This window comes from Sebastes fasciatus, chromosome 21 (assembly GCF_043250625.1).
Source record: "Sebastes fasciatus isolate fSebFas1 chromosome 21, fSebFas1.pri, whole genome shotgun sequence".
Classification (NCBI taxonomy): Eukaryota; Metazoa; Chordata; class Actinopteri; order Perciformes; family Sebastidae; genus Sebastes; species Sebastes fasciatus.
This window is the reverse complement of record NC_133815.1, coordinates 7,822,762-7,835,876: the sequence shown is the minus strand read 5'-3', so window position 1 is coordinate 7,835,876 and position 13,115 is coordinate 7,822,762. Positions and strand designations below refer to the sequence as shown.

The 13,115-nt window shown below is 41.3% G+C and overlaps 1 protein-coding gene across 3 annotated transcripts in view; it reads left to right on the top strand.

Annotated features, from left to right (window-relative positions):
* The window catches only part of pou6f2 (POU class 6 homeobox 2), an 86,036-nt gene that overhangs the window by 58,731 nt on the left and 14,190 nt on the right, over positions 1-13,115 (top strand). For all 3 annotated transcript variants that reach the window (XM_074622678.1, XM_074622676.1, XM_074622677.1), the window contains one exon: positions 6,528-6,665. In XM_074622678.1, coding sequence (XP_074478779.1) covers positions 6,528-6,665 — 138 coding nt within the window. The remainder of the gene's footprint in view (positions 1-6,527; positions 6,666-13,115) is intronic.

The window sequence follows — 13,115 nt, the reverse complement described above, 5'->3', positions numbered from 1 at the left end:
GTGTATATTTTGGAGAAAAAGAGAGAGACAGTGAAGCAGAGAGACACAGAGGGGAGGGGAGGGAGGTGGATTTATCGATCAAGGGTGACCACATCTTAGCCACAGAGCCCCTCTCTCGTGATTAATCTTAGGGCTTAGAGTTGGCCAATGACACATGACAGGCCTCCCCCTCAAACTCCTCCATTTCTCTTCATTACTGGCCGTATTTTTGGACACCACAGTGGAGAGTAATCATTTACCTTTATTGTGTTTATAAAGCTGCGGCATGGATGACCCTTCCTATATTGAATTGAGGACATCAAAAGATCACTGGACATTGATTAGAAGGATATTAAAGTCATTCAAATGCTATATTTATATGTCAAACAACAGCAGAGTGAAAAGAGAAGCCATTTCCAGCTAAACGAAAACGAATGGGATGTCGTCGGTGCAGTGGAAATGGAAGTCTTAAAAAATAAAAGAAATATATTTCATTACATATCGAGGTAATTGTCATCCAAAGGCTGGGGAGAGTCTTCAATAATACACCGAATTAATAGTGTTCGTAATTTCTGTATAGTCTGATCTCCTGACTTTAATGATTTTATTTTTCATTTTCTCACAGCAAACACCAGGTATCCACTTTAAAGTCATAGAGCAGAGCAGCAGTAGATTTACTGCAACGCCGGTTTAACGCTGCTATGATTTCCAACCCAACACTAGTACGGTACAGAAATAACTGCACCAAATATGTCACATCATGAGCTGAAATGGTCAGCACTTTCCTGTAGATACTTAATCACCAAGTAGTTTCAAATTTAATACATCTGGAAACAGCTAAATATTATAGATCATTCCTCAGGAAGAGAAATAGTGTAAGAGGGATGTAGTATAACTTATATTTTTACTCGCAGCGTGTCCCCTAACCAGAGGAAATACACTGCTGCTGTGATTGATGACAAAGAACCCACTCTGAACCTCTGTGCCTCACAATTATCAACAAATGGGCTGGAGCAGATTTTATGTCATGATTAAAGCTGCTGTTAATTTCACATGAGGGTAATGAGTGGGGAGATTGACGGCCACTGTCCGGCACTCCATCATCCCTTTATAGTTAGTTTAAACGTTTTCACGACTCTTTTCCTCCTTCATTTGCATTTTGCCTCATTAGATATGGCCATTTCTGAGGCTGCCCGCGATATCCATTTCCTGGAGTTAATGCATTTTATTTGATCAGCCAAACCTCCTCAGTTAACTAGCTGTCATTCTGGCGTTTCATATGACATCACTCCATTAGCACCCGCCGTGCCACCTCCACATCCACACCCGCTGCCACCGTCATCCCCCCACTGCCTTAAGCAATTACAATGTCCGAGCGTCTCCGGATGCAGCGTTATTGTATTTTCCAGGGTGTTATCTGCCCCAGTTGTTCTATCCGTCTTTCACTTCCCAATAGTTTTCCTCCAAGAATGGCTCTTTTTTTGGGGTTTATTTTTCACAACGGCTGGAGCAGAGGCCCAGTGGTGAGCAATAGCCGGGGCTCGGAGGACTCAGAGTGCACGACCACGGTGCGAGGCCCCGCTAACCAAGGGACCAGAGGTGTTTTGGAGGGCCTAATGGCATTTTGATGTTCATAAGCACAGAGGATGTGAGGGAGGGGAGACAGGGAGGTGGGGGAAAGGCCGTTTTGGGGGAGGAGGAGGAGGAGAGTCAGCAGAGGACTGACAGTGGAAGACTAGCAGAGTCCTGACAGACAGAGAACGTGTTTTCTCATGTCACAGCTGATTACATTCACTCCGAAGTGGGAAAAGAGCAGGGAGGAGACGGAGATGTTGGGGCCGGGATGAACGAGGGAAACTTCCATGTTGTTCTTCTCAGAAACAATAGTTCTTTTGACTGTTAATTTACACTGTTTGGCCCACTTTGACGCACTTTTGGCTGAGTGATAGAGAGTAAAGCATGAAGACTTTGGCACGTCTCTAGGGCTGACAATAATGATTATTTTCATTGTCGATTATTTTCTCGATTAATTGATTAGTTGTTTGGTCTATAAAATGTCAGAAAATGGTGAAAAATGTTGACCAGTGTTTCCCAAAGCCCAAGATGACGTCCTCAAATGTCTTGTTTTGTCCACAACTCAAAGATATTCAGTTTACTGTCATAGAGGAGTAAAGAAACCAGAAAATATTCACATTTAAGAAGCTGGAATCAGAGAATTTTGACTTTTGACTTAGAAAAATTTGTCAAACCGACTAATCGATTATCAAAATAGTTTGTGATTAATTTAATAGTCGACAACTAATCGATTAATCGTTGCAGCTCTAATTCCCACAACACAACCCCACCCCCCTAAGACATTTTCCACTTTTGACTTTTTATTTACTCACCTTTACTTACCTGACAATTTATCTCGATGGTCTGAATGCTTTTTTTTTTTTTAAGGCTTGGAGAAATACTAAATACATGTATTTAATGTACATTACCCTCCAAAAAAAATTAAAAAAAATTCACAATATTCACATTTAAGTAGCTGGAATCAGAGAATTTTAACATTTTTTCCTAAAAAAAACTCAAACTGATTAATCAATTATCAAAATAGGTGGCGATTAATTTTATAGATGATTAGCTTCCACCTGTAATCAATCTGAGAGACTTTTTGAAAAAGAAAATATTTATTTAACCCTCTAGACAAAAGTTTACATATATCTGCTTCAATTAAAACCATTACTGACCACTGACTTGCTAAATCATTCCCTGTGGTCTTATATTCTCTTTCAGTTTTCTCTGATATATTAGATAAATGTTTGATTCTGTTGTTGAATCATAGATGAGCAGAAAATAAGTTTTACACACCACTGAAGCCCGAGAGTAGACAAATCTGCCTGCCTGCTGGTGTCTGCACCACTTTGTCCATTTATCTTTGCTCTTTTTTGTCCTGTGCAGGCCCAGGAAAAAAAAAAAAAAAAGCAATTAAGTTTAAAACGGCCACATGAAAAGAGCAAAACCAAGAATAAACTCCAGTTAGTTTGTGTCAGACAATTTTGGTTTCCAGGGGTCTCTCCACGGTTTGTGGGGACGCTATTTTTCCCTCTATTCCTGAGATTACACGGGTTGCTGCACCAGGTGACCCTCATGGTCAAACAGGCAACGGAGAGCCTGGCGGAGTTTAGACTCCCTCCCCTTCATACCGTCCAGAGAAAAGATGCATTTTTAAGAATTTGCAGGCTTTTTTTTTTTTTGGTCCTTTCAGAGACACTTATTTAGTGTTTGCTGATCCCTGTGTAGCCCTTTTATATTTGGCTATATTAAACTGTGATAGTGCAGAGAGTGATAGCGGTTGTGGGGACTTAAAGGTGACAAGATGATGTCACATGCTGGAGCAGTTTTCTGCTACACAGTGTGAGAATTTGTTGACAAAAGACTGTAAAATATTTCTACATTTCTGACTTGAATTTCTCAAACATTTCTTTAACAAATGCACAGTTTGTTTTTGTTATCCCAACATTGACCAAAGTGGTCTACGCTGCTGAAAATCCTCTTGACGCCCCTTTTCATTGGGAATGAAAAGAATGAAACACAATGGTTAACATGCAGGCTCTGCAAACTGGGAGATCACTGTTTATCTCCTCCAACACATGCAATCAGTACAAATGCTAGGCCAGGTCTGTCATTTTGTGCCTCCCGCCGAGGTGTTGAGAGGAGTCACCGTGGCGGAAAATCACCTGTTTAGGTGTTGAACACAGCCTCGCCTCTCCTTATTCCTGGCTCTCCTTTCAACTGCTATCCATATTACCCATTGCCAGGAAGATGCGGCAATAAAGCCTGCTCTCTTTTCACCTAGATTTACCAGAATAACAGAGCACCTGAAAGGGCTATCATCGAATGAAGCGCAATGATAATATTTCAAATAAATCTGAAAGCTTCTCCAACAACCTATCACTCACGCAATGACACCAAGCACAGCAGATTTTCAGGGGGACTCTGGGTGTGCTCGCCCGAGCAGATCGCATTATCTGTGTGTTGATCTGTGGCCTCGTTTTAACTCTGTTTAACTGGCCCTGTTGGCTTCTCTCTGTGTCCCCATTCACTATCACAACACCCATAATAATACTGTTTCCACCATAAACTACCACCACCAGTAGCTGGTTCAGGGTTTATTTCTTCTTCTCAACTACTACTTCTACTTCGTCATAAGTAAAGGGGAAATTACCTGCTGAGTATCAGTTCAGCACTTAGTAGCTGTGTTTCTCGTCACGCATTATTGCGCATTTTACTGTATTAATTTAGATATTTTCAAAAGTAAAAGTCCGTAGAAGTGTGTCATTCAACTTTTCCCCATGGTGTACTGTAGTATTAAAAAATAAATTGTAATCTCAATACTTGTAGAATCACAATACTTACATATTGTACATAATACATATCGACTCGGCACCCATGTATCGTGATATTATCGAATCAGGAGATAAGCATATCGTCCCAGCCCTAACATTTATTGCGATTGTGATAATAATAATAATTGAGGTTTTAATCTCAATGTGACTTCCTAGTTAAATAAAGGTTATGAATGAATAATAAAAACAAAATCTATAATATAACCATTTGTACATTTATCAAGATATTTATCTTCAGTTAAGGCTAGTTGACAAGGTTGAAATAATTGTCACAATTTAATGAGGATATTTTTCAAAATGTATACAGTATATATCATGATATGAATGTTTGTAAAATCATATGTAAAATTATCTAAACGCATTACATGAAACCAAACTCTTCCAGTTAGCTTGGAATCGTTAGTTTGGAAAACAGAAATTTGTTAAACGATAACATGGTAAGATCATAATAAACATGCTAAAAGTTGATACATAATACAGTTGCTTTATCACCCAGGCGTAATAGCAGTTATTGTTTCATCCCATATTGCATATTGTAGTCAAATGAGTCAGACCTCTAATTATAATGTCACTATTTAGCAAAAGCAAATTGGGTAAAGAACAGTTTGGTAAAGAAGATGCATCTTTGGGAGAAGACAAATCTGACAAGATACAATAGTAAACTCCTGTCTTTGGAAGCTCAAGCATCAGCAAATGTTATTAGAAATTACATGTTTTGGCATAAATTGTTTCCCATATGATAAATGCATGCGTCTTCCACTGCTGATCTCTGAGTTTGATGAACATATATAGTATTTTTTGTAAAGTATTAGAGCATCCAAATACTATCAAATGTTGCAGCTTGACTGAGGTCAGGTTTGTACTTTTCTAACATTCGAGACGTCAAGATTTCCGAAGGACGACTGCTGGACACATAAAAGACAATCTTGCGATTATCGAGGAAAAACTGGATGACTTTCAGACGAGGGGAGGCAATATCAATCACGGCCAATTTGAGGCCACCTACATGAAATATGATTTCATAAGACAAATGCAGTGTCATTCTTAATGTGCTTAACCTTTACTGTCAATGAAAAAGTATTGATCGCTCTGTGGCATTTTTTCATCATTTGATTTCAGAAAGTGTAATAATATATGGTGGTGGGGTAAGATAAAAAAATGAATGGCAACCGAATGATTCCAGATGAACAAAGCTGAGTTCCCTGCAGAGTACAGAGAGATGCTTTCAGTAAAAGAGTTTCTTTTACAGCACATTGTATTTTACGTAATAATATATAAAACACATGCAATACTTTATTTTAAACCTTTTATATTTCAATTTCAGCAGTTTTGTTTCAATATGTTTTAGCAGCAGGGAGCAGGCAGCCTGCTTCTAAGCAGTGTTTCTATTATTTCTCTATTCTGTTGAGTAATTGGGAGGTCTCCTATCTCTTCTTGGTCTTTGATCTACTTACTCAACCTAATAAGACTTTGCTCTGCTGCACTACAACCAAATCAGCAGTGCATTTTCAGCCCCCTAATAAGTGGTTAGCTTGATTTATATGGGTAATCTCGGCGATGTGGCGGGGCTCTACAACCTGTCCCCGATGCGAGGAGCCTCTTTCCACAACCACAGGCCAGACCAGATGAGTCTATTACAGCGGGGGTAAAGATGGTCATTTTAACCCTCCTCTCCTTCAAAAAGAAACAGTGTGCTAGTGCATTTATGACGCAGGAGGAATTCTCAGTCGAAGCGTATTGAAGGGGTTGGCGATACAGTGATGCATGGCCACGCTGGCCGGCTCTATTGTGAGAGCGGGATGCTGTTGGGCCGCTGCTGCGGGTGGAGAGGCTCGGCTCGGCCCGTGGGGAGTCCCGGGGGCCAGAGGAAGCACTTAGAGTGGTAAAATGGCCACTTATTCACAACCACCCTCCCCGTTCTCACTGCTCCTCCCTTACCCTCGAGCCTCCCACTGGGTTCAGGAGCACAGACCTCTGGGAACTGTGTGATGGACTACTGGACTACACAGACCTCACTGTAGTTAGCCTATTCTGGCCTTGACAACAATGAAGCCCCGCACACCGAGCCCTCCTAAACCTGCTTTTTTATACGTAAACATCTGCACGAGTGACATAAAGAGATTCAGTTTTGACGAATGATTTCTTTGCCCCCACCAGCTGAATCCATTGGCCAGCCAGGCGGCGGTAGCAGCGGCGGCAGCCATGGGATCCATCGCCGGGTCTCAGGTGTTCGGCAACGCCCTGTCAAACCTGCAAGGAGCCACCGGACAGCTGGTCACCAACGCACAAGGACAGGTGAGTGTGCTGGATGCTAAACTTTCTGAATCTATTAAACATACAGCTAATTAAACACCACAGTTTCCTTGGTAACAGATCTGTAAGAGGCCATCTATCACGTACGAGTGTGCGGCTCCAAATAAAACATTCGTATAGTATTTCTGATCTTTCCTTATAGATTTCTAGTGGCGAGTCTGTGTGTTGTCTTGGAGCTGTTTGTCTACACTCGAGTAGCCACCCCAACATATATTAAGCTTTTTGGGAATAAACAAAGCCTCTTCTTTCTCTTATCCGCATGCGCCTGTCGCAGTAAAACGCTGACCTTGTCATATTTACAGGGTGGCTGCAGAATTGTTCCATCAGTAGCCAGAGGCTTGAACGATGATGCTTGTCATTGTGGGACCCTATCTAATGAATCATCTTATCGCAGGTGCACACAGCACATATTAAAGGAGAATTGTATGGACAATGTGCCCTTTCATGCCACTCGGTGTTATTTACCTTAACCCTTGTTTCATCTTTTAACACTTGCACTGTCCCTAGTGTAAACTTAACACAAACATGGTGGAACAGAATAGGGGAAAATCGATGCCTCGCAATATTGTATCGATACACGGACGTCAAGTATTGATCTTATATAAACATTAACCTGTTAACAAACCACTATTCTGTCTAGTAGAAGGTGTAGCAAGTTCAGTCTTAAAGCTAGAGTGAATACTGGTGTCATATGAAACTAGAAAAACCTAATGAATCCATTGGTACCATGTCATACTAGCTTGTCCGAAAGAACGCTAAGTATTCTTCCAAAGTTACGCTAAATTTTGGCGAGGAAAAACTGGCATTTTCAAAGGGGTCCCTTGACCTCTGACCTCAAGATATGTGAATGAAAACTCTGAGATGAACAGAGTGAAAACTTTATCTTATTAGATAAAACAGATGTTGACACCTTATGTGACACTTCTATATCTTTAAATGTCAAACTAACTTTGTGTGTTTCTTGTGAGACAAGAGTGACTGACAACAGCAATTTTCATCTTTTCATTCTAGGGGTAGGGGGAAAAATGTATACAGCATATCGTGATATTTTGCGTGGCAATATTGTATAGATACACGGACATCAAGTTGATCTTTTATTATATAAACTATTAACCTCTTAACAATCCCATAGCCCAACGCTATTCTGTCTTTCAGAGGTTGTAGCGGGCTCAGTCTTAAACCTAGAGTGAATCTACTGGTAGTTTGTTGGGAATAACGCAAAATAACGCTCCAAAGTTACGCTAAATTCTGGCGAGGAAAAACTGTCATGGCCGTTTTCAAAGGGGTCCTTTGACCTCTCACCTCAAGAAAGAAAATTGTGAGATTAACAGAGTGAAAACTGAATCTTATTAGATAAAACAGATGTTGACAAACTGCATAATTTGCAGTTGAAAAAAGGTAATAAATCGCAATATATCTTATCCTAATACTATTGCAATAAGATTGTATCGTGACTTAAGTATCGTGATAATATCGTAATGTGGGGCCATTGTGATTCCCATCCCTAAAACCGAAGCAGTAGGTGACATTTCTAAGCACTAAAAATAAAGCAAAAACTGATATTTAATTGTTAAACTCGACACTTAGCCCACTGGTATTAGGTTTCATCACCACCAGTGTGACCATGCCTCATTGTTTATCGTAAAGTGTGCGAGCGCTTGATGCTAAACGTCGCTAATGAGACAGTATGGACTTCCCTGGCACACAAGGTGCCTGGAGCACTGGGGACAGATCACTGTGGATATGGACTTGATGGGATGCTCTGTGCTTTTGTAGTGTCTTGGCGGCTGACAGTCCCTGACATAATCAGGTCACAGAGACGGTCAAAGCCGTGGGCTACAGCCTTTGCTCCCCACCTCATTATTCCACAGCATTATTCAGACGGAGGGCTCTGAAACACGCACTACCATATCAGAAGGTCCCGCACCCCCTTCCCCCCCAACACTGGGGAGATTATACAGGCTAATACATACCTCAAACAAGGCTAGAGGTCCACCTAACACACCCTGAGAACTTGTGTCTGCATGGAAAAGCTTCAAAATAGGAGACAGTGGAGCAGCTTTTATCTAATTTCGGTTTGTAGAACTGTTTCCATTCAGGCTAGTGTGTCATTGGAATTTAGAGAACAATCTTTATCATCACTACATGAGTAAAAAGTCACCTTTCCTTGAATATAGAACACGGCATAACGTCTTTGACCTCCTAATTTCCTCCACAACTCTGTCAAAAGACCTTTTCATAAGCGAGAGCTCTGGGGACCTTGAAAAGTGCCGGGTTTGATGGACGTTTGGAGTTCAATATGTTTTTAAACCTTAATTATATTGGCCCCAGCCTCTTTATTCTCCAAGGAGAATCAATGAGGCTCTTTTATTCGCACCGCCTCTACAACAGTGATTAAGGCTGTGGATAAAAGGCCAGAATATTGTCACTCTCACTCCTGATTTTTTTTTTCCCCTTTGTGGCATCTTCTATTCAGTGCAAATTCTCACTTTGCCTGCAGCTTTAATATGGCAGTAAAACTGTGTTGGGAAATGAGGACATTAAGGGCTGTTTCATGGAGCGCACCGTACGTCCTGAAATGGTTTGTGAGTGTGGCAAATCCCAGTTTGATAAACCCTGGTTCCTCAGCTCTGTGTATGGAAACCCTCTCCTCTCTGAATTTTGGCTTTCAGGCCATCCATCCCGTTTACTCCCAGCATTCCCAGCCTTTGGCGAGGGCTTTGACCCCTGGGATGGACACTGCTTGAACTAATGCAGAGAACAACAGGTAGGAACTAGGGCTGTCAAAGTTAACGCAATAACGCGTTAACGCAAATTCGTTTTAACGCCACAAATTTGTCGCATTAACGTAATCGATCTTTTGGAAGTTTTAGCTCAGATTTAAAGCTAGAAAGAAGAAACAAATAAGATATTGCTACCATATGAAACTACAAAACCTAAGGAATCCATTGGTACCAACCATGGCATACTAGCTTTTTGTGAAGGAGGTTAAATAACGCTCCAAACTTGTTCTAAATTTTGGCGAGGAAAAACTGTCATGGCCATTTTCAAAGGGGTCCCTTGACCTCTGACCTCCAGATATGTGAATGAAAATGCGTTCTATGGGTACCCACGAGTCTCCCCTTTACAGACATGCCAACTTTATGATAATCACATGCAGTTTGTTTTGTGTTGTTAATTGATTTCCAATCATAAATATATACATATATTTGCATAAAGCAAGAATATTTGTCCACTCCCATGTTGATAGGAGTATTAAACACTTGACAAATCTCCCTTTAAGGTACATTTTGAACAAATAAAAATTGTGCGATTAATTTGCGATTAATCGCGATTAACTATGGACAATCATGCAATTAATCGCGATTAAATATTTTAATCGATTGACAGCCCTAGTAGGAACACATGCACGGTTAACCTGCAAAGCAAGTTGGCCTGCAAAGTGGGTGAACACAAGTGTGCCCTTTGTATTGATGGATGCTTCCAGCTCTTAGATCGAGTGTAACCACAGTGTAAACTGCTGTTGCCCTTGTAATTGTAAATCTACTGTAGGGCTGCAGCTATTGATTATTTTCCGTATCAATTACTCTGTCGATGCCCTACCAAGTTCCCAGATTGCTTGTTTTGTCCGACTAACACTCCAAAAAGCAAAGATATTACATTTCTAATGATATAAAACACAGAAAAGCCGCAAAGCTGAGACGCTGCAGCAGCTAATGTTTGACATTTTGTTGGATAAATAAACAACTAATCATTGCTGCGTATCTGCATCTTGAGAAAATAAAACAAAGGCTGTTAAATTAATAGAAAACACCTGTCTACCCAGGAAATGTCTTCTATCCAGTGCACGTTTATGAGTCTGCTGTTTTAGCCTTGGATTTGCTCTGAATGTTAGCCTTTTTTGGACTTGTGTGTTGACACGAGTCCAAACTTCCCAAACATTTTTCCCTCTCGGGTCTCAATTCACCGCATGAACAGTGGAGGAGAGAAAATGGGCAAAGATATTGCCTGGCGACCATGGCTAAAGACACAGATTGCCCTGGCTGGAGAGATGAGATGACATTTCTGTGGAAACAAGAGCAGCATAATCTTAATGAGTTCTGCTGGGTGGAGAGAGAGCACGTTACTCACATGCCATACGAAGTGGAGCGGGAAGCAAACACAGGAAGCCAAATAAAGGAGAGCAAACTCAAAGATAACTGAGGAGAGGGCCTCAGCAGTGAATGACAGAAGGTCCTGAAAGCTGCTTACTTATGAAATTGTGGTACGATGAAAGAAATGGAAATGATTGCATGTCTCCATCAGTGAGTGGAGTTCCTGCTGGTTGATTTGGAGTAGTGCAGCTTTGGAGGCACACGTTCACCAAATATGAGCAACCTTCTGAAGAGTAACTTCACTGGTGGTGTACATAATCAGTAAAAACATGAGGAATTTATAGCAAGACCTGATGTGTTTCACATTTAAATGAATGAAAGAGGGGTAGGAATCACCCGAGGCCCCACGATACAATATTATGCGTTTTTAAACATTTTGCAGTATGTTTAGTATTGCAATAAGATATTTTGCGATTTATTACCTTTTTTCAACTGCAAATTATGCAGTTTGTCAACATCTGTTTTATCTAATAAGATACAGTTCTCACTCTGTTCATCTCAGAGTTTTCATTCACATATCTTGAGGTCAGAGGTCAAGGGACCCCTTTGAAAGTCGCCATGCCAGTTTTTCCACACCAAAATGTAGCGTAACTTTGCAGCGTTATTTAGCGTTCTTCCCGACAAGCTAGTATGACATTATCTTCCAGTATCTCCACTCTAGCTTTAAGACTGAGCCTGCTACAACCTCTGAAAGATAAATTAGTTTATATAATGAAAGATCGACACTTGACGTCCGTGTATCGATACAATACGCCTAGAATGAAACCAGTGACTTAAAAAATTGTTGTTGTCAGTCACTTTTGTCTCACAAGAAACACAGAAAGTTAGTTTAAGATTTAAACATAACAGAAGTGTTGCATACTTTTTTTAAAAACACAAGCATACAGTGGGAAATGGTCTTAATATGCAGCCTATAGGGTTGGGCATTTTCTTTACATTTTTTGATTTTTTGATAGCTGAGGTTTGGTTTAATACTAAAACAATGCTTATGTTGATACCTTAATTTGGAGAATATAAACATGTTGCCAAACTGCCAGATACATCAGTGTTAAATTATGAACTTTGCCTCAATATAAACTAAAGTTAAAAAGCAATTGTTGATTTAGATCTGGAAAGTTCTGTTAAAACAATTAGTAAACCTGAGAACGGCCATGAGACCGATCATTGTTCCGATGCTACAGATGCATTTCAGTTGTTACTGAAGAAGCATTGAGGTTTGATTATCTTAAACTATAAACTTTTATAAATGAGGGCCATGATCTGTAAACCTTTCCCCATTAGGAAAGTGTATAATAAAGTCCCTTCTGTCTATAAATTCAAACAGTTGACTACTGTGAGAACTTTACCCCTCCAGCTCTGTGAGACACTGCCATGAAACATCTGCCTGAGATAGTGAGATGGAGGAGCATTGCATGGTGGGACGGGGACAAGAGCTAAGCTGTCAGTTGCCTGCTCTTTTATTATGCTTATAGAACAACCACTTAGTCCAATGACGATGAATAATTGAGCGGAACAAGTTCCCTGCCACGGCAGCATGCAAAGCGGGATCAGTGGGACTCCGGAGACGAGAGCGTCAGGCAGGGCAATAAAATATGCTAAGTGGCAGGAGAGCATTACAGCGAATTTGTAAAGCCGGCGCGGAGAGAGAGATAAATTATCTCTCCCCTAATGCGAAGCAACGTAAGCAAATGAGCCGTGGCAGGGATGAATTACAGATTGTCGGCCCACCTTTCTCTCACTGATCCCTCCCTATTATGTCAAAGAGACGGGGGGAGAGGAGGGGGAGGAGGGCCACGCGCTGAAACACATCAGCAGCGCTGGCGATAGAGACTAGGCAGCCAGACGAGGCTCGGTTAAAGCTATGTAGAAGCTGTGTTGAGGTGTAGAAGCTCGCACTGAAATATAAACTTAAAGAAGAGTCGAAGCAATTTTTGCAAAAGCAGCTCTTTGTCCAGTTGCCAAACAACAGAATTTGGACTGATGGGCGTCTCATCCATGTTGAGCTACTCTCTGGTGTAATGAGGCTTGGTGGAGGAGCGGTGTCAGCGGGGGGACGGGGCGACGGGGCGACGGCTGCTCAGAACCAGTCCCCAGATGACATTAACCTTCATCATGGTGAAGAGGCGCTAAGTCCCCCCTAAAGCGCCACTCTTGGCCACACTCTGGCAGCTCTGAGAGCTAAAACGCTGCAGTGACACTCTGCCGCCCCCTTTGATCTGCCCTTCCTGATTACAGCCACAGAGGAGAGGAAAGCCTGGGCTGGAGGGGGGTGGAGGAG